The sequence below is a fragment of the Trematomus bernacchii genome, unplaced genomic scaffold (genome assembly GCF_902827165.1).
Source record: "Trematomus bernacchii unplaced genomic scaffold, fTreBer1.1, whole genome shotgun sequence".
Lineage (NCBI taxonomy): Eukaryota > Metazoa > Chordata > Actinopteri > Perciformes > Nototheniidae > Trematomus > Trematomus bernacchii.
Window position 1 is genome coordinate 6,146,571 of NW_022987689.1, and position 20,038 is coordinate 6,166,608.

Sequence of the window (20,038 nt, forward strand, 5' to 3'; positions counted from 1 at the left end):
TTTGTTGTTGTTGTTGTTTCTGGAAGTAAAAACAGGTCACAACATGATGCTTTACAAGGACCTGACCTTCAGTGACACACCTGACTCATGCTGTGTGTTCGTGCTGAAAGTAGTTATTCAGTTACACAGAAAGATCCAATTGCATCATTTGGGCTTCCCACCTCAGTCTCTCACTCTGTCCCTCTCTGTCTGTCCCTCTCTGTCTGTCCCTCTGTCTCTCTCTGTCTGTCCCTCTCTGTCTGTCCCTCTCTGTCTGTCCCTCTCTGTCTGTCCCTCTCTGTCTGTCCCTCTGTCTCTCTCTGTCTGTCCCTCTCTGTCTGTCCCTCTCTGTCTGTCCCTCTCTGTCTGTCCCTCTGTCTCTCTCTGTCTGTCCCTCTCTGTCTGTCCCTCTGTCCCTCTCTGTCTGTCCCTCTCTGTCTGTCCCTCTGTCTCTCTCTGTCTGTCTCTCTCTGTCTGTCCCTCTCTGTCTGTCCCTCTGTCTCTCACTCTGTCCCTCTCTGTCTGTCCCTCTCTGTCTGTCCCTCTGTCCCTCTCTGTCTGTCCCTCTCTGTCTGTCCCTCTCTGTCTGTCCCTCTGTCTCTCTCTGTCTGTCCCTCTCTGTCCCTCTCTGTCTGTCCCTCTCTGTCTGTCCCTCTCTGTCTGTCCCTCTCTGTCTGTCCCTCTGTCTGTCCCTCTGTCTCTCACTCTGTCCCTCTCTGTCTGTCCCTCTCTGTCTGTCCCTCTGTCTCTCTTCCACTCCCACTCTCAGTCACCCCCGCTGCTCTCATCTCCCCGACTTTGTCTGGCAGCTGCACAGCTGTCATGTGAGCGCTCTATCCATTGTTCTTGATCACCAGACTTAAACTGCAGCGCAGATTTTTTCGGCTGTTGTCGACAGTATCAAATCAACCTTTATTTATATGGCACTTTTCATACACAAAGGTATCTCAAAAGGCTTCACAAACCAAACACATAGACAATTAACAAATAAAAACAATACTAATACAGAAAAAATTATAAATGACAGTAGTGTTGCACATGTGTACAGCAAAAGCTTGACCTAGTGGTATTGTAAGAATTCTGGTAGGGAAGGTAACAAGGCATACATAGTATCATAAAGAGGGGGGTAGGAGGCTTTCAATAACTTAATTCTGGCTAAAAAGATAGAAAAGATGTGTCTCTCCTCTCATTGCCCTTACGAAGCCCCTGTTCCTGGTGACTGTTGGTGTTTTTGGATCTGAGAGAAGCTGTGGGCTCTGTGCCACAGCAGAGAGGCTAATTCATATAATGGAGTCCTTCCAAAAGTCCTCCATCAAACACACACACACACACACACACACACACGCACACGCACACGCACACACACACACTCCATCAAACAGTCACACTATCACGGGCGCACGCTTAATTATTCAGTCACTAATTATCTCGTGTACCCGGTTACGTAACTGAGGTTGCTTTTGTGAGAGAAGGGGAAGAAGAGACTTGTAAGGAGAACTTGCCGGAAGAGCCGAGCGTTTGATTTGAGAACATTTCATCTGGCCACATGCTGATGCAACTTCTCCGGAGCATCTGAAACTGCTTTATAACACATGGAAATAAAGAATTTCTATATCTGGCGAAGATGCAAAGGAGAGGCTGTGTTCAGATTAGCTTGTACATACTCACACATACAGCGTTTTGTGTATTTAAATATCCCTTTAACACAAATAGATGATAGCTGTTGATGTATGTGCACAATGTAATATAATGACAGTCTTATCTCTTTCCTCTCCTCTTCTCCCTCACCTCTCATTTCGCCCTTGTCTTGCTTTAGTAGTTTATCAACTCTAGCTTTATTATTTTTTATGTCATGTTTTGTCATTGACAGGACATGTCCTTCTTTTCCTAACAATTAATTTTGACCTCTTTTGCTTTCCCTCTCCCCTTCCATGACTTTTCTTTCACACCCTCTGTTTGTTTAATTTGTATGACTCTTTGTGTCCCCTGTCTCCAGTGTGAGGCCGAACAAGCTGTGATGCTGTTTCAGTCAGCACTACTCTTGGAAAGCTGTGCATTTTTAATCAGAAACTCAGCTGAAGTTCAACACCATGAATGCCTTCAAGGTGAAACTGTCAGAAAGTTATCTCTAATCCTCTTTCTGTAAAACCCTGCCTTCAAGTGAGGTCCTTTGGAGCAGTAACACATATAATTAGCTTTATTTACCTTTGCCTGGTGGTTTGATTTCATGTAGTTCAACATGCCTTAAGAGTCCATATAAGTAACATACAGTTGAGGCCTAAATGATTAGCCCCCCAGGAGTTATGGAACATTTAACCTAAAATTCTTCCCAATGTTTCCAGCATTGATAAAACTTGATATAATCAAACATTCACCAGTGCTATGTAGTAGCTTTTGGTACATTTTGGAAAATAAAATAAGTTGCTTTATATCAAATATAGTGACAAATGGGTTGGTCAAAGATATTAGCCCCCATGTGAATTTTTGCTTTCAAACCACACCTAATCAACCAATCAGCTTTCAAGCCACACCTGAGCATTCAATCAGCATAAAAGGACTCCAAGAAACAGGCACTTGAATACCTTATTGAGAGGGACTATACTACTACTCCTACTCACCATGCCAAAGACAAAGGACATCAGTCTTGAGCTCAGAAAGAAGATAGTGGAGGCTCATGATAAGGGGGAAGGCTATACTGCTATTTCCAAGCGCTTCACAGTGTCTAGAACTGCTGTACGTTGCATCATTGCGAAGTACAAGGAGACACATTCTGTAAGAAACAAACCTGGGCGTGGTCAAAAGTGCAAGATTTCAAGAACTCTGGAGAGGAAAATAGTCAGAGATGTCAGCAAGAATCCCCGGACATCTGCCAAGATGATTGTTGCTGACCTGGCCTCTTCTGGAGTTGATGTTTCAAGGAACACAGTTGTGAGGGCTCTTCATCGTGGTGGGCTTCAGGGCCATCGTCCCAGAAGAACCCCTTTACTCAAAGAGTGGCACATCAGAGCCAGACTGAGGTTTGCCCGTGAACATTTGAAAGGTAAAGATGCGTTTTGGAAGTCTGTGCTTTGGGCGCCGTTTACACGAGGAGAAAACGGCTTGTATCTGCATAGTTTCGCCCTATTATTTACACGAGGCCGATAGAAACTGACCCCACAAACGATAACGGGTCCCAAGGTGGATAGATTTGCAAACTAAACGCTCTGGGGGGTCAACCGAGTCCGTGTAATCACCTCTATACGAATATTTCCTGAAAAAATAACGATAGCCCCGCCTCTCCCCACCTCTCCTGCTCACTGCTGTAGCAACTATCAAAAATAGCTGTGTTAATTAAACGCACAAGGGGTTCTTGAATGAAATAATATTATAAAAGGCAAACCAGAATTGTTAACGCCCAATATACTCCTTAAACAAAATAAACAGAGTCAGATTTTATGCATTGATCCATTATATTGACAAAGGTGCATCTCACCCGGTGTTTGTAGAGAATATCTCTCTTTCTGAGCGGGTCCTCTCCACGGAGACGTGCTTCTTGGTCGGTCGATGCAATATCCACAGATTCGGTTTCTTTCAGTTAACTTCCCCGTTGCATTTATCCATATGCTGAGGAAATTACTATATCCCGCTGAATACCAGCAATCGCCACACACACTTCCTCCTGTCAGTAGCTACTGCTAGTGCTACTGCTACTGACCATGCTACAGATATTAGTGCAAAATCTACAGCTCCTCTACCACAACCATCAGCAACAAGTGGACATGGAGAATTACATGAACTACATGTTGCTAAATACACCGCGGGGCATGAACAGAAGGGTAGCCATGGCAACATTGCGGCGGGGCTGCTGGGCTGCCCTTCTTCGCTGCTTTTGGTGTATTTTGGCGGAAGTTACAGCGCCACTTACAGTCCCGGCATATGTACTACAGCGTTTCCAGCGGCCTCGTTTGAACAGACACGTTAAATGAAACGAATGCATGTGAACGGAAGACTTTTTTGAATACGCATACTGTGCATAAACGCAAACGTTCCCGTGTGAGCGGGGCCTTGGTCTGATGAGACTAAACTGGAACTGTTTGGGCACATGGATGTTGCTTATGTTTGGCGAAGAAAGGGAGAGGCCTTCAACCCTAAGAACACATCATGCTGTGGGGCTGTTTTGCAGTCTCAGGCACAGGGAGCCTTGTTCGGGTGCAAGGCATCATGAAAAATAAAAATTATGTTGACATTTTGAGGGATAATATGAAAAGATCTGCTCTTAGTCTAATGGCGCATTTCCACCGCAGGCCTCGCTCGACTTAGTACGGTTTTGTTAGGCCTTGTTAGGCCCAGCTCACTTTAATGCTGCGCTTCCATTACAGTTTAGGAACTGGGGTAGTATCTATAGTAACGCAATGTAGGCGGAGCCGTGACGTCATCTTCAATGAGCACCCCAGAAAAACAACATCAGCCGTTAGCTGTTAGCACTCAAGCTCACAGCTCCTCATATCTGTTCAGAAACTAGACAAAAGTTAAACAAGTACAAACCACAGACTGTCTGTGTCATGGCGAGTACAGTCGCTGGTTTATTTGTGTCTGTATAGGCCGTTGTTGTGAGTGTGGATGGTCGGAGCATATATTGCGTTAGCTTAGCCGATCTCCATTTAGACAACGCGCATTTTAAAAGGTTTTTCGCCTGCCGTCTGTCTGCAGACTTGTCAAAGCATTAATTCATGGTTTTTACTAACCGGTATCAGTATGTTGTTACTTCGGCATCATTTTGAAACGTGTATTACAGTTAAATCACGGTCAAATATGTTCATCTTGTTGTAGTTGTAGCCCCCTTGCCAGCGATTCTCTCTCTAGTTTAGCAAACTCAGCCCGACTCAGCCCTGTTTGTTGGCCCCGATAGAACCACGATTTTGTCGGGCCAGAAAAAAGGTGAAAAAGTAGCCCCGGGCCGGAACTAGGCATAGTGGAAACGCAACCAAAAACGGGCCCGGCACGACACGGCACGCTTAAACCGCGCTCCGCGCCATGGTGGAAATGCGCCATAAGAGGTTGTTGTCAGTTGTGGCTCAGAAAGGGTACACTATTGACTATTAATGGCCTGGGGGCTAATATTTTTGACCAACCCATTTTTCACTATATTTGATATAAAGCAAGCCTAAAAACTTATTTTATGTTCCAAAATGTACCAAAAGCTACTAAATAGCACTGGTGAATGTTTGATTATATCAAGTTTTATCAATGCTGGAAACATTGGGAAGAATTTTAGGAAAATGTTCCATAACTCCTGGGAGGCTAATAATTTAGGCCTCAACTGTACATGTAAGACGAGTCTGTGCGTTCGTTGTGTGTCTGTAATTGCATGTAAATGTCAATAAATGCCTGTCATAATAATTCTTATTACTAATTAATCAAAAAACAGTGGTCCCTTACTAAGGGAGAAAATAACCTGAGGTAATTGGTTAAAAAAAGACCCAGTGTGTCTACTTTCATCATTGTCACAGTGTACACACTCAAACACAGGCACATGTGCAGGCCCCCAATGACCTGACATGACCAGTCACAGTCAAAATCACACACACCAAGACTTGCTACACACATGTGAAATAAAAAATACTGGAATATGTTATATAAGTAATGTTTTTTCGTAAAATGTTATTGAGTGACATGTCCAAACATCCACTCATACAACCGTAGGCACATACACTTACATGTAGCCTTGTGATTAATGTGCATGCACACACAAACACAAACACTTCACTATTCTTTTTTCACATGTTGACATTTACAGTACTTGCAGCTGAACCCTGTGAAGGGTCACCGCGGCATCAGTTTACCTCGGGCTAGCCCACACTCAGTGAGCGGGGGTGGTGGGCCTCCGTGTTGTTGCTAGAGCACATGCAACCATCAGCTTTCATCACCACTGGCCCCAGTCCTCATCCTTAATGTGTCTACACCAGTCTCGGATAAGACTGAGTACCCTGAATGCCTCTGACATCATGGAGTTTCCACTGCTGCGCAGATAGCAGCTTTGATATTTCATACCGCTGGCTCCATCGCAGGGGTTCCCCACCCACCACCCCTCCTGACCATAGATGGACTCTGTAGAGTTGCTGTTTATGTGGACGGAGGTCATCTGATCGCCCAAAGGTCAGATCTCCAACAGTTTAGGTTGTGTAAGAGTCAAGTAGTGTGACTTTAAACTAGTAAAATTACTGCAAAGGAACCTTAAATCTTGGCTGACATTTGTGGTGTGAGGAGGGGCTGGGGTTGCATCCCAAATTAAGATGTGATTGTGTAGTTTTGGACAATTTCTTTCGTCAAAATAATTTAGACATTCTGATGAGCAGCACCGCTACATGGAAAACAAACTCATGTAAATATTTGATGTAATCTTCAAAGCGTAGCTATGAGTTTACATTTACCAATAGACACTCTGCTGAAACACTATCCTGTATGCTTGTGCTATAAATGATGTGAGCACCCACGTAGGCAGCTATCTTGATTATTTAGCTTAACAACGTGTTGGACGAGGTTTTCCTAGTGGGAAAAGTCCAAAAATACCGGCAGATGACAGTCGCACTTGTGAAACTCAGGTTTTTATCGAATTAGTTCTGCTGTTTACAATAAAATCATGTCTGTTTTCTTCTCTTATGACATGTATTTCATGGATTGATTGATTGAACTACATAAACCTTTCGTGGGGAAATTGTAATTTAGCAGTATAATTTAGGAAACTACATTCTGCTCATATTTTTATTTTTAATAAGACGGTAAGACGACCGTGTAGGAGCAGCAAAGAAACGGCGCATTATTCCAGTGGATTAACTCTGAGCTTTTCTTTCCTGTGAGACTCACGTGTCAAGTGTTTTTCTTGAATATCAAAGGGTTTCTCAGGTCAGTCATGCAACAGGATACCATTGTTGGGCTGAGCATCACCAAGTCTGCAGGAAGGAACCTCCATGTTTGGACAACATTCCTCTCTGCACAAGTGACTGATTTAAAAAGAAATAACAACAACGTGGCATGTGCATCATTCCCTGTATAAACAGACACAGAGACATGAATAACAAATGCAGTTTACACGTCACAAGCAGATGACGGGGTGTTCACCACAATTTATTTTTGCAGATTTGTTATGAGGGGTAGGATGCTTTATAGGAACAGGACTCACATTTTCCATCACATGCACACTCACACAGCCAGCAGAACGAGGTGATATGACTGCTCTAACTATAGTCTGCCTCTGTGTCGCTCTGGATAATCCAGTTAGGATGAGTTATCAGGAGCTTTTAGCTTCCTGGCTTCCAGCTGGAGGAACAACAGACTCCAGGCTCCAGACTGGCATGGTATCCTGAATAAACCTTTGTCACATAAACGCACGTGATACATACACTGGAGGATCTGCCCTTACATGCGCATATAACTACATATCGCACTTAGATACTAACAAAGCACTTATATACTAACAAAGGACTGGCTTATCTAAAGCCTGTTGAGTATCACTTGAAATGGTGTGGCTCTATGAAACATAATGTACTTATATGATTATGATTATCTGTTTTCTTCAAGTTTGTATCTTCTTGGTCGAATGCACTTATTGTAAGTCGCTTTGGATAAAAGCGTCAGCTAAATGTAATGTAATATCAAACCACGTCTTCCGTGTGTGTGTGTGTGTGTGTGTGTGTGTGTGTGTGTGTGTGTGTGTGTGTGTGTGTGTGTGTGTGTGTGTGTGTGTGTGTGTGTGTGTGTGTGTGTGTGTGTGTGTGTGTGTGTGTGTGTGTGTGTGTGTGTGTGTGTGTGTGTGTGTGTGTGTGTGTGTGTGTGTGTGTGGTGTGTGTGTGTGTGTGTGTGTGTGTGTGTGTGTGTGTGTGTGTGTGTGTGTGTGTGTGTGCAGGTAAAGTTGGTAAGCGTTTGTGTGTTTGTGTGTGTGGGTCAGAGGTTGCGGGGGGCACCAGCTGATGTCACAAATCTAAAATAAGAATAGTGTCCTTGATGACAGTTTGGCGACTATAATTGTCGTGACAACCCCTAGGAATGACCTGTCATGTGACACCCCTTCTTCAGAAGCGAGTGCATGGAAAAAGAAAACACACACACACACACACACACACACACAAAGCTGTGTCAGCGGGGGGAAACCCTGTGGAAACAATGTCTGGCATGCTTGGGGATTTGAGAGGGGAGTGCAGCAGGGATTTAACCCACTCTGGAGAGCACCAAACCTGGGCATGAAACAAGGCCACAGACCTTTTTAATTTAACCTTTAACTAAATATTATTTGTGGACGGATTGAGTAATGCCATCATTTCTTATAATATCTCAGATTCTTTATTAGAAATATTCTTCAACATTTGAATGCTAGCCTCTCTACATGCAACATGGGTTTTCCAAAGCTGTTGCTTGCTTTTGGCACACCTAAAGTAATGTTCTAAAATAGACAAATCTAAAATAACCTGTTGAGCCTGTGTAATTCAACCCTGAAACATGCTGTCTTCTTCCAGACATCCATAAAGAAAGCATTCAATGATGTCCCTGTGACAAGCAATGCTGACATATTTCCTCCTTATATGTGAAGCCAACGTCACAGGGATAGCCATCAAGACACACACACACACACACACACACACACACACACACACACACACACACACACACACACACACACAGCATTGCTATCGCTCTATTAACATTTCACAGTATCCAGGTATGTATATGCCCGTCAAGACTAAGTCATTATAAGAGTACAACACACATGAGAGGTTTCTACAAAAGACACACACACCTGAATGTGTTGCTAAGTGTGTGAGGCTGCTATCTGAATAGATCCTACAATCTAGTGCACATGTTCACACACACACTTACACAGCATTTGGAGGCTGGTAATTAGTTTGAAGCATAAAGGTGATAACAAGCGGCAGCCACACGTTTGCAGTGGAAGTCACAGCCCCACCTCTCACACCCTCTTCCCCCCCCCCCCCCCCCCCCCGCCCCCCTCCCCCCAGAGGCACCGACACACAGACTTGTATAAATGCAAGATTATATGATCATCTCCACGGCTAACACTCATGAACTTCACCTTTACTGACACTGTTTCTGTGCATCAGATAGTGTATATGTCCCCCCCACGTCCTCCGCCTACTGCACCTTTCCCTTTTTCTTCTGCATGTCTTCTCCACCCACACCTCCTCCTCCTCCTCTTCACATCTACACGATCTATGAGTCATCTGATCCAAAAGGTGAGATGCAGCATTCAGTAGATTATTTTCATCTTGACGTGCTACATTAAAGGCAATCTTCACTTTTTTCTTTTGTCCCCTTTCATTTCCCTCCCTGGCTTTCATCCATCCGTCACTCGGTGACAGTCTACAAGTTGAAAGCTTGTTGCTTGTGACAGATCTTGTGCAGTCTGAGGTTATGTTAGACGGCTCCCCTCTGAAAACACTTTACACGAGCGCCCATATGGTCGTCTGGAGTGTGTGGTTTCCATCATGATTGAATGGCAGCTTGATCAAAGAAAGACTGTGTGTGTGGTGGCGATCCCCGTCATAACAGCCTTTGTTTCCATGATAGGAAGTTACTCCTCAGTAATATTTTGTTGCCATATTGATAACACAATCATAAACTCATACTGGAAAACAGATTAGGGAGTTGAGTCATCAGAGACATATTGGTTTCAGTCTCTCTCCCTCTTTCTATTCTTCTTCACCTATCATGCTCATCTTTCTCTACGACCTTCTCTTATCTCCCAACATGATTCCCTTTGCTCTCCCTTCAGGTTGTGGAAACAGCAGTATGAGTGGAGACATGTACAGTGCCGGTTACCGCTCCATCACCAACATAGACTACTCCTCTGTGTGCATCAGTACAATGGGTGCCAGGTACAGCCACTGCCCGGGAATGACCTGGCAACAGATGGACGTGCGCCAACTCTCCTTTCCTGAAGCGTCCTTTGATGTCATCCTTGAGAAGGCCACGCTGGACGCCATCATGGTGGAAGAAAAGTCACCTTGGGAGGTGTCTCCTGACACCGCCTGTTTCATTCACCAAGCACTCACAGAGGTACAATTCAAAACTGATGAGGGTTAAATGTTTCTTGAACTAAGATGAGACTAAGGTCAAACATCCTTGCCAAAATGTATTGATTTTTGGCAAAACATACGCTGGGATTTTAAGCGGATGTGCAGTTGCGTTTCATATCCTGTTGTGTTCTAGGGAGGGGTCATGCATTTTGTAACTAAAACATTTTTTAAGTTTGTCTCTTTTACATCTGCGCTTGCTTATATATTTGCGAAGAGGTTTGTGTGCCTTTCCCCCAGTTTCTTTTGGGAGATGTGTTTGAGTAGGGGAGCATCCTCAAACTCACAGAAAGACAATTTGGTTGAAAGAAAACCCTTTATTGACAATTCAGGTGTGATTATGTGATGGCTCTATGTGCAGTTTTTTTCCTTTTTGCTTTAACTGGCCGAAGAGCAGATCCTTCAAGTGATGTCCAGTAGTGCACAGAGAATACGGATCTGAATTTGACTCAAAAAGCCTCCATATTGTGTGCGATGTCTGTGTGTTTGCGTACTGAGACACAGATGAAAAACTTCACCTGTCATATCTAAATACTAAAGTCCAACCTCAAAATGTCATCAGTATGGTAATGAAATAACAACTTTTCAGCTGCAGCAGTCTTTCAATGGGGTTCAATGCTGTGAGGGGTACCTTTTAGAGTTCACTTTGTCACTTAATTGACATGTGCACTTGGATGAAGCACAAAGTACAATATATTTGGGTTTTCCTCAATAAATTGGAAGCTAATGAAACGTACAAGACTTTGTTTCCAACTTCTATACTACAAGAGTTGGAAGATGTTTTTATTCTAGAAGACTGGCCTTTGTCTGCAGTGAAGCACAAAACAAAGCTCTTCTGGCCAGTATTATTCAAGCTACTGGAGTCTTTGCATGCCTGCGATGATTTGAATGCACTGCTACAGTGAGCGTAATCTCTGAATGACTTCTCTGACAGTGGAATCAGTAATAGTGGCACTTTACATTTCCACTCCATCTCCACAGCCCTCAGTTGACTTCCATGACGTGGAGTGCTATTCAGCGGCTGGCTGCAGCGCTAACCACCACTGTGTCAATGTGACAATGACAATGTTTTGGCCATTAGCCATGCTTGACCTTGACTCCGTAAGACAAGAGAACGCTGCTATCAAACTAGAGTAGGTGACTCCCGAGCTCTGAATTGAAAATAATGACTCATTATGCACTCACTGCCGCATTCAGAGCACCTGCTAAATGGGTTGTTATTCAAAGTTTAGTTTGTTATTACAGGTATAGTTTACGCTCAATACACAGATGGAATATAATTACAGTAAATGCAACGGTGTGAAAGGTCAGGTTTTGTTAATCATTTGAATGAAAGCAGGCAGAGGACTAAGTGCAACTAATGTTAATGCACATTTGAACTGATGTTTTCAAAGAACACATAAATTATAAATATTACGGAGCTTTTCCGGTGAATAATCCAATGAAAATGTAGCAATCAGTTGGCTTCCACAATTTGTTATGCTGATGAAAAACAGTCTATATATTTATTATAAAGTCAACTGACAATTATTACAATTTGGAAAAGGACTAGTTATCTATCGCCATAAAGATTCAGCTTTACAAAAGTTTTATAAGGAAGATCACTCATGAACAAGTTTGTCAGGCCTAAAAAATACTCATAGTGAGTTTTAGTGAGGAAACGCATACTAAAAAAGCATTAATGCGGCATAAGCACACGAGCAAAATGTACTTGTGTGGTGACGCAAAAGGGTGATGGGAGTGAATAAAAGGTGTCAGCATAAACTGCAGGAGCTAGCAACGACTGCATTGCACGTAATTAGTCAAACTTTATTGTTTTATCGCATGTTACACTAGTACTCTACTGTTAGCAGTGTCCTTCCTTCGTTGCTGATTGTTTTGTTTTCTAACTGTCTTAAACTGGGAGTAGAAATCGGTATTCCCTGAATGTAGAGTCATTTCAACCCTTAAAGTGGCTGAATATTCCAGAATGTTGCTATTTTTATTATTTGTAGTGTGTTGCAGCCCATAATAAGTGCTTCGTTTTTTAAATGGTGACAACCTGAATTGACAAAACACTGTTTTGTCACTGGATAAAATAGATGTTTCTTTCAAATAAAGGGATTGACCTGATGAATTGCCTGCCATATATAACAGTAATTCCTGGGAGCAGATTAGGCCTGAGAAATGTTTTCAGACGGAAGTATTTAACGGCTCTTCTCACCCTGACTTAATGCTGTGAGTTTAACCAGAGGGACAAGCTTGACTCAAGGAGAAAACAAAAGCAAATACTGTGCTGTATATGGGTCAATTTTGAAAGGACAGACAATAGCCTCACACTGGTGCTGGGTGTTTTCCTCCAACAGAAGGACATATTAAATGAGGATCAGTGAGTGAGTTTGGGGGACAGATGGGAGGATTTGACTTCCCTTCAAAGGAAGTGAAGCTGAAGTCACGAAGCAGCCCTATTTGAAAGCCATTACACTTTAAGATTCAAGTTCCTTCTCTGTCACCATAGCTCTCACCATCTCTTCTTCTCACTCCCGCCTCTCCCTCTGTTTTACCCTCATTTCCCCTTTTCTTTCTATCACCTGCTCTTTGCTCAGGGCTGTGAGGAGACGGTAATGTGTGATTGTGTTCATGTTCTCTCTCTGCTGCACTCTGAGCATCTGTGTGTGTGTGTGATCATCACAGAGAAGTCGATAGCTCTCTGCGGTTGTCTATTTTTGCTCCCTCACTTACTCGTATGGGTACAGCAGTCACGATTAGAGTTAATGTTTTGCAGCAATGTGGGTTCAGAGCCTGCTTTAAAAAAAAAAAACATACGTTCATAATGATTGCAGATTGCGAGGCGTGATAAATAAAAGCAAGAAAAACTGCCCGAGTGATGAAAAACGGAAGAGATCCCTGAAGAATATTGTTGCTGAATTCACACAAGGAAGAGGGCATTGAAGGGCGAAGGAGAAAGAGTAGAGGTAGGAGAGAAGGGAAACGGCATGGCAGCACAGGATACAAAGTAAAAGAATGGGAAAAAGGTGACAAAAACCAGGACTGACAGAAAACTAATGAGCAGAGCACCAGCGTGAGACTGATGGGAAGAAGGTAGCAAAGGAGAGGAAGAAAGAGTGAGGGAAAAGAGTGCTCTCAGTGTTCAAAAACAACCATGTATCAAAACAACAATTGCTACCACTTCACATCCAAATATCTTATTTCACAGCCTGTTAACAAACCATGTATGTTGTGGTTTGAGCAAACATCCATTGAGTGAATGCAGCACACGGTCATCACTGGAGCCTATCAAGGACACACGCTGTAAATAGAAGCATGCTACAATCACTGTTTTGTTTTTGTAAAATCTCACAACAGCGGCCGTGGTGCACTGAGGTGTGACATTTATTTCACAGCCTGACATGCTCTGTGAATCACTTTTACCGTTGCTATGGAAACTCTTTTGTTAGTTATCATCTCAGACTAATACTTTGAATTGCCAACCATAGTCCTGTTTAAAGAGGTAAAGACATGGGCTCAATCAAAGGGAACATTTTCGTAGAGATTTGGCTTTGCGAGGCGGTCAAAGGGCAGACTGAAGGACTGTCCCTGGTGTCTGATTATTATTTTTGGCTCAAGGTCACTGAGGTAGAGACGGTTGAAAATACAAGGTCTAAAATATAAGTTTACAATTGGGTGACTCTGCAATTTCAGGTATTTAGTGAGAGAATGTGTCTGGTGTGCAACAGATGAGGTAAAACTGTAAGACTTTGTGAAGTGTTTTGAGTTTTGTGCAGACCACAGTTTTCCAGAACTAATATCACATGTTCTTGTTGTGTTCCGGACACTGTTATTGATGTTTGATGGGTTTAATTGGCCCAAAATGGTCAGTTTGGTGGCAGGAAATGTGAATCCTACACTTCAAAATACTGTGGCCTGCTCTGATGGATCAATTCAGACTCATTTGTCCTGACCTCATTTCTGCTGCTGGTAAAAGTCCGCCAACCAAAGTGTGTGGTGCACATAAACCTTATTACACCTGCTATTTGTTATAGAAGTAAAATGACATACTTAACATACTAACATTAATGATGACTGAGTTTGTTTGAGTGGCATCTGTGTTTTTATATGAAAAACTTCCCAGTAGAGAAGTCTATTGATATATATAAAAATATATATGGCCTTTTTTATATTACTACATGTAGGAATTCATACCTAAATCTGGCAATTTTCAAATAAAGTATGACTTTTTGGGCCAATCTTTGCGTAATGCAAAATCCCTAGTCACCAGTTTTAAAAGTATGGAATAGAATTAGGCTGAGAACCACCTGATGGTATTACATTTTAAACATTCAAAGAAAGGTGTCATCCAAGAGCCTAGCATTTTTCCTGCATTTTTAGGTTTTTCAGTTCAAAAAGAAAAAAATGTGTGAGAATGTATTTAATATTTAGTGATTAAATCCACATGTTTGACTTGAATTTAGGCACATTTTATCCAAACATATATTTTCATTTAGCTTAATTAAAGGGTACCACTTTACAATAAGGCTACCCTTATAAAGGATTCATAAAGGGTTTATAATTAGGTTATGAATTAGGTTGTAAACACTTTATTAATCATTAAGAACCATTTATAAACCAGTTATAACATAGTTTTCATACGTCAACACAGGCTCACTATTTGGCAAGATGACTAAGCCTTATATTGGCTACTTAGCGAGAATCAACTCAGTGAGCAACAGATACCAAGGATGCTGGCTGGTGAAGAAGACGAAGTAAGCTAGGTAGCCAATATAAGGCTTAGCAGTACAGATAAATGTGGGCTCACTATTTGGCAAGCAACCGGTCACAGTTGCCCTGTTTATCTCATGTCTTATAAAAAGCTTATTCATGATTTATAAAGTGTTCACAACCTAATTAATAAATGAATTACAAACTATTGGTAAACCTTTTATAAGGGTAGTCTTATTGTAAAGTGGTACCAATTAAAGTGTGCAGGAAGTTGGAGATAAATCATGCCTTCCCACAATCCCAAGGAATCCCCATCTCCACAGGGCTAAATTATTGGAAAAAACTGAATTCCCACCCACACATGACGGGGGAGGCTCCTGTCGTGACATCATCGCGCGTTGGTTTGATGCAGAGTGGAAGACGTTCTCTGACATTGATTGGTTGTCCCTGAACCCTGCCTGGAGAGTTCTCTCTTCCTCCATTACCGGGAAACTAGGACGCCTGCTGGGAACACAGTCCCTGGGGAACATTCTTATTAACACACACACACACACACACACACACACACACACACACACACACACACACACACACACATACCATACAGTCATGCACACACAAATTAGCTGCAGTCTTATTTTTCAGTTTGACAAATATGTTCTTGTGAGGCTCAAATATCACTTTGTGTTTGTCTTTCTAGGCTTCTCCTAAAATTAACTTTACTCTTAATATTAACACAGATTTCAAACAATCTTGAAATAGGAGTTTCTGCTATAGCAGTCACAACTTTGTAGTGTAAGCATTGTCACTGAAATAGTTTTAAGTGAAACGTAGGGTGATATATTTGAAAACAGTTTAGCAAATACCGTAACAGAAAACATGTGCTAAATGTGGCTAACTTAATTTGTTATCTTAGCAGCTCAGGTGCAACAATTTATATGTGTTTTACCTATAAAGAAACACACTTTTACACTAAATAAAAATACATTGTATACTATTGTATTTGTGATAATTTAAATTGAGAAATAATGACCATACTGCATGGTGTACAGTACGTCTAGGAACTCAGCTCTTGGTGCAGGGCTTTTCAAAGTTTGACTCTTTAGCACCATTAAAAGTAAGCCCAGCCATTATCTGTTCCTGCATTGTGCCCATCGATGTACAGACGGCTGTCACTGAACACTTAAAAAAATCATTCTCAGGCAAGTTCTTGAGATATAAAGAGTGTTTGTAGCTGAAGTATATATTTTGCATCACTAGTTGTGGTGTTTGTGTTTATAAACCAGCCTTGTGAGCCCCTTTTTCTCGTGTGTGTGTGTGTGTGTGTGTGTGTGTGTGTGTGTGTGTGTGTGTGTGTGTGTGTGTGTGTGTGTGTGTGTGTGTGTGTGTGTGTGTGTGTGTGTGTGTGTGTGTGTGTGTGTGTGTGTGTGTGTGTGTGTGTGTGTGTGTGTGTGTGTGTGTGTGTGTGTGTGTGTGTGTGTGTGTGTGTGTGTGTGTGTGTGTGTGTGTGTGTGTGTGTGTGTGTGTGTGTGTGTGTGTGTGTGTGTGTGTGTGTGTGTGTGTGTGTGTGTGTGTGTGCCCAATGAGCCCTGTCCTCTGCAGCTTCAGCAGAGGAAAGTAGAGCAGTGGATGTGAGGAGAGGGAGCGGGGGTGATTGCATTTCTGTTTGCGCATGTGTAAAGTGAGGATGGGATCAAAGACGGTGTCTGTTCAATTTGAATATTTGCATGCAACATGTTTGCTTCTTGTGGTGCTTGTCTTTAGATCAATATCAGATTCAGAAACGGGTTTATTACCAGGTAGGTTGACACGTACGAGGAATTTGACTTGGTGTTGTGGTGCATACATAAAAGTAAAACAAACATTAAAAACACAGATTGAAAACTATTTTAAGAAAAGTATAATAACATTAGCAGTATTTACATGCGCTTGTGAATGAGCTTTCAAAGTGTGTGTGTGTGTGTGCATGCATAAATATAGTTCTGCATTTACACGTGTCTTTATGCAGGATTTGTGTGTATATTTAAATTGTATGTGTGAGGATCAGCGAATGGACGAGTAAGCCCAGGCTTCACACCCCTCCAGAGATTTTCACACAGCTCAGGGAAGATTCTCTGCACGTGCTCCGTCAAACATTCTCAACCCTCATTGGCTGAAAGCGTTTCCCACACACACAAACAAACAAAAACTGGCTTCTTTAAAACAACACAAACATGCACTGTAAAATGATTCGCCATAGTAAGGGTTTATCCTATACATTTAATACCACATTATGTCTTTTTAGTAGCACCTGAAAATAACATTGCACAATGGTTTATGAATATGTTGTTTTCTTTTTCCTCGTAAATTAATTAATTGGTATTGAGGTAAAAGTGTATTTGAGTACAAACGCACTTGGGGTATGATGATCATTAGATATATTTATTGCAAGTCATTACATTCAATAAATACATTCCTTTTGTACACATGTTCTACAGTTTCCCTCATGTCCTCTCTCCCAGTTAATCCAATGCAATCTCTGCACTTTCCACCTACTGCTCCCTTTTTTTATATGTGGATATTTTTGTTAATCCAGCGTTATGGTTTGTCCCAGCTGTGAATAGGGAAGCTCTCAGAGCCAGACACACCCTCCCCCCCCCCCTCACGCTCACTCACACACAAAGACTTCAAGTTTAAGAGACTGTCCACACGCAGAGAGCCTGTCAGATAAAACTGTTTACCATGAGTCATAGAGTAAATGTAATTCATGGTACTACATGCTTTAATGCACACTTTACATGCATTAATACACACTTGATGAATAACACACTTTGAACAAACACACACAGTATTGGTAATTATTGTTATTATGTACCTGATTGCAGTGTTGCTGTTGGAAACGGACACATTCGCCCCCCGTGCATCTTAACAGACAATAAAGTGTGTGCACAGGACCGAGATTTGAACCTTCAGAAACTGCTGTTTACTGGTGTGTGTTTGAGAGTGAGCAGGCAATAAGCAGAGTGAGAGAGATACATTAAGATTCAAATGGTTCATGACAAAAACCTGAGGGAGGAAGTTTCAAGAAGACACCTTAGAAGGGGATTTAGAGACCAACAACAAACCGTACACTGCAGGAGCATTGAAGAGTTGAAAGTGATGAAAATGGCGGCAAAAGCTGATCGAATGTTTTTAGACACAGAATGTCCTTCCCAGCTCACCGTTGCCTAGACGACCGGTATCGACTACAGAGCACTGTTCCTATGGAAACAACGGATGCCTAAAGGAGCAGGATCATTCATTGGAATAAAAGAATAAGGGAGAGAGGGATAAGGAAGACTAGAGACAGGAAAAGTGAAAGAGGGGAGGATAATGAGGGAGAGAAGAAAGTGTAGCTCGGCAGAGGTGTGGTCAGAAAAACCTGAAAAGAAAAATCACTGGGAACTAAATTGTTGCAAGGTTGTATTATAGTGAATGTACTGTCTTTGTTTTTACTGACTTCCATCTTTATCTCTGCAGTTTATCTTCAAATGGACTGCAGCTGCTTATCCAGGTGACACAACGGAAAGGATGAGCTGGAAGGGAGAAAAGCTAAATCTATAGTTAGAGTAAATGTGTAGAAAATCAATGTAAGCCACAGCGAAGTGGAGTGGAGTACACCCCTTGAAGAAGGTTATTAGATCACGTAAATCTTCAAGGAGTGTGTGTGTATGTGTGTATGTGTGTGAGACTGCTCATGCTGGGATGTTTTTTTATTCCCCAGCCTTTTATAACCAATCACCGTCAGTCTATAGTAGTCCCAAACCTTTTCTGTCTGTTGTAGCCTCACAGCCCTGTCAGAGGATTTCGACCCCTTTATCATCGTCATACCTCATGTCCTAAATGTGTTGGTATAAAATGGATATTATCTGACGCTCGTATTATCTCACAAGGCGTAGCCAATGTTGTCGGTTAGTCTCTGTTTTATTTTTGTTCAGTAGCTTTGCTTTAGTCTATTGATCCATCAGCCGGGATTACAAAAAAATACACGTCAGTAGGGGCTTGGACTGTGAGCCGTAGGGTCGCCGGTTCAAGTCCCCGAACAGACCTAAAATATGGAGTATGGACTGCTACTTGGAGAGGTCCCAGTTCACCTCCTGGGCCCTGCCGTGGTGCCCTTGAGCAAGGCACCGGACGCATGTGTGTGTGACCATTAAAGAGGGTCTCATCCTCCAATTCTATATATCTATGGTGATTTTTAAGGGAAATGTTCCTTCCCTGTAGAGTAGGTTTTTGTTCTTGTAAATAGTCTACAAACATAAAACTCCTGTGTTCCCTCCAGAGGGAGATTCGATGGTACGAACTCTCCCTTTCTGCCTCTGTCCCAATCTTTCCCCTTTTTTTTTTTTTTTCTGCGATCAATGAATGCAACAGAATCGATACAGACACTTTTCTCTCATTAATGCCTTTCAAAGTCAGAAAGCAGGGAGAGTGGGAAAGGCTTTGACTGAAATGCTTTGTGTTAACTGTTTCGTTCTGCTGTTGAAAGTTTTCATTTCAGTTCAGGACAGTTTAGTAGATTTTACATTTAGTCAGACATCACTGTTATTAATTTAGTCTCTATTGACACATTGGAGAATGTATTACTTGATGCATTGCACATTAAAGGTGGGGTAGGTAAGTTTGAGAAACCGGCTCGAGATACACTTTTTGTTATATTCCATGGAATGCTCTTAACATCCCGATAGCAATGAATATCTTAAGTGCTTTGACAAAAAATCCATAAAAAAATGTCATCTGTGGAAGCCGTAGTACTGTAAAAAGCACGACCAATCATTTTAGCCGGCCCAGCTAAAATAACTGGATGGCCTACCTGCCTGTCAGCCTTCCATCGGGGCACAAACTTATCTCGTGCCCTCATTGGTCATGTGCGCGTTCGAGCTGGTTTCTCCAAAATTACCTACCCCACCTTTAAATCAAGGAATCATGAAAAATGCAGGCTTATTCTCTCGAGAGTGCTATTTTAAGACAGTGTATGGTATGGGCAGTGTGAAAGGAAGATCAGTCAAAACTCTCATCCAACTCTAAGGAAAACATTGCTTTGATTTGACCGGATCGAACCAAAATCATTTTATTTTAGCTGTACATTAGTGTGTGGATGGATATCTGGAGAAAAGGGCAAGAGGCATCATTGTCCCCCGCATTAGAAATAGAAAAACAGTGTGTCCGTGCTTTGGCATGTGTTCATGCATGTGTGTGAGAGGTGTTTCTGGATAGATAGGAACCAATTAACTGTGAAAGCCGTCTTCCTCCGCACAGCAAACCAATCAAGCCTGCAG

The 20,038-nt window shown here is 42.2% G+C and overlaps 1 protein-coding gene across 2 annotated transcripts in view; it reads left to right on the top strand.

Moving 5' to 3' along the window:
- The window catches only part of ece2a (endothelin converting enzyme 2a), a 72,891-nt gene that overhangs the window by 31,986 nt on the left and 20,867 nt on the right, over positions 1-20,038 (top strand). For both annotated transcript variants that reach the window (XM_034137970.1, XM_034137971.1), the window contains exon 3: positions 9,743-10,026. In XM_034137970.1, coding sequence (XP_033993861.1) covers positions 9,743-10,026 — 284 coding nt within the window. The remainder of the gene's footprint in view (positions 1-9,742; positions 10,027-20,038) is intronic.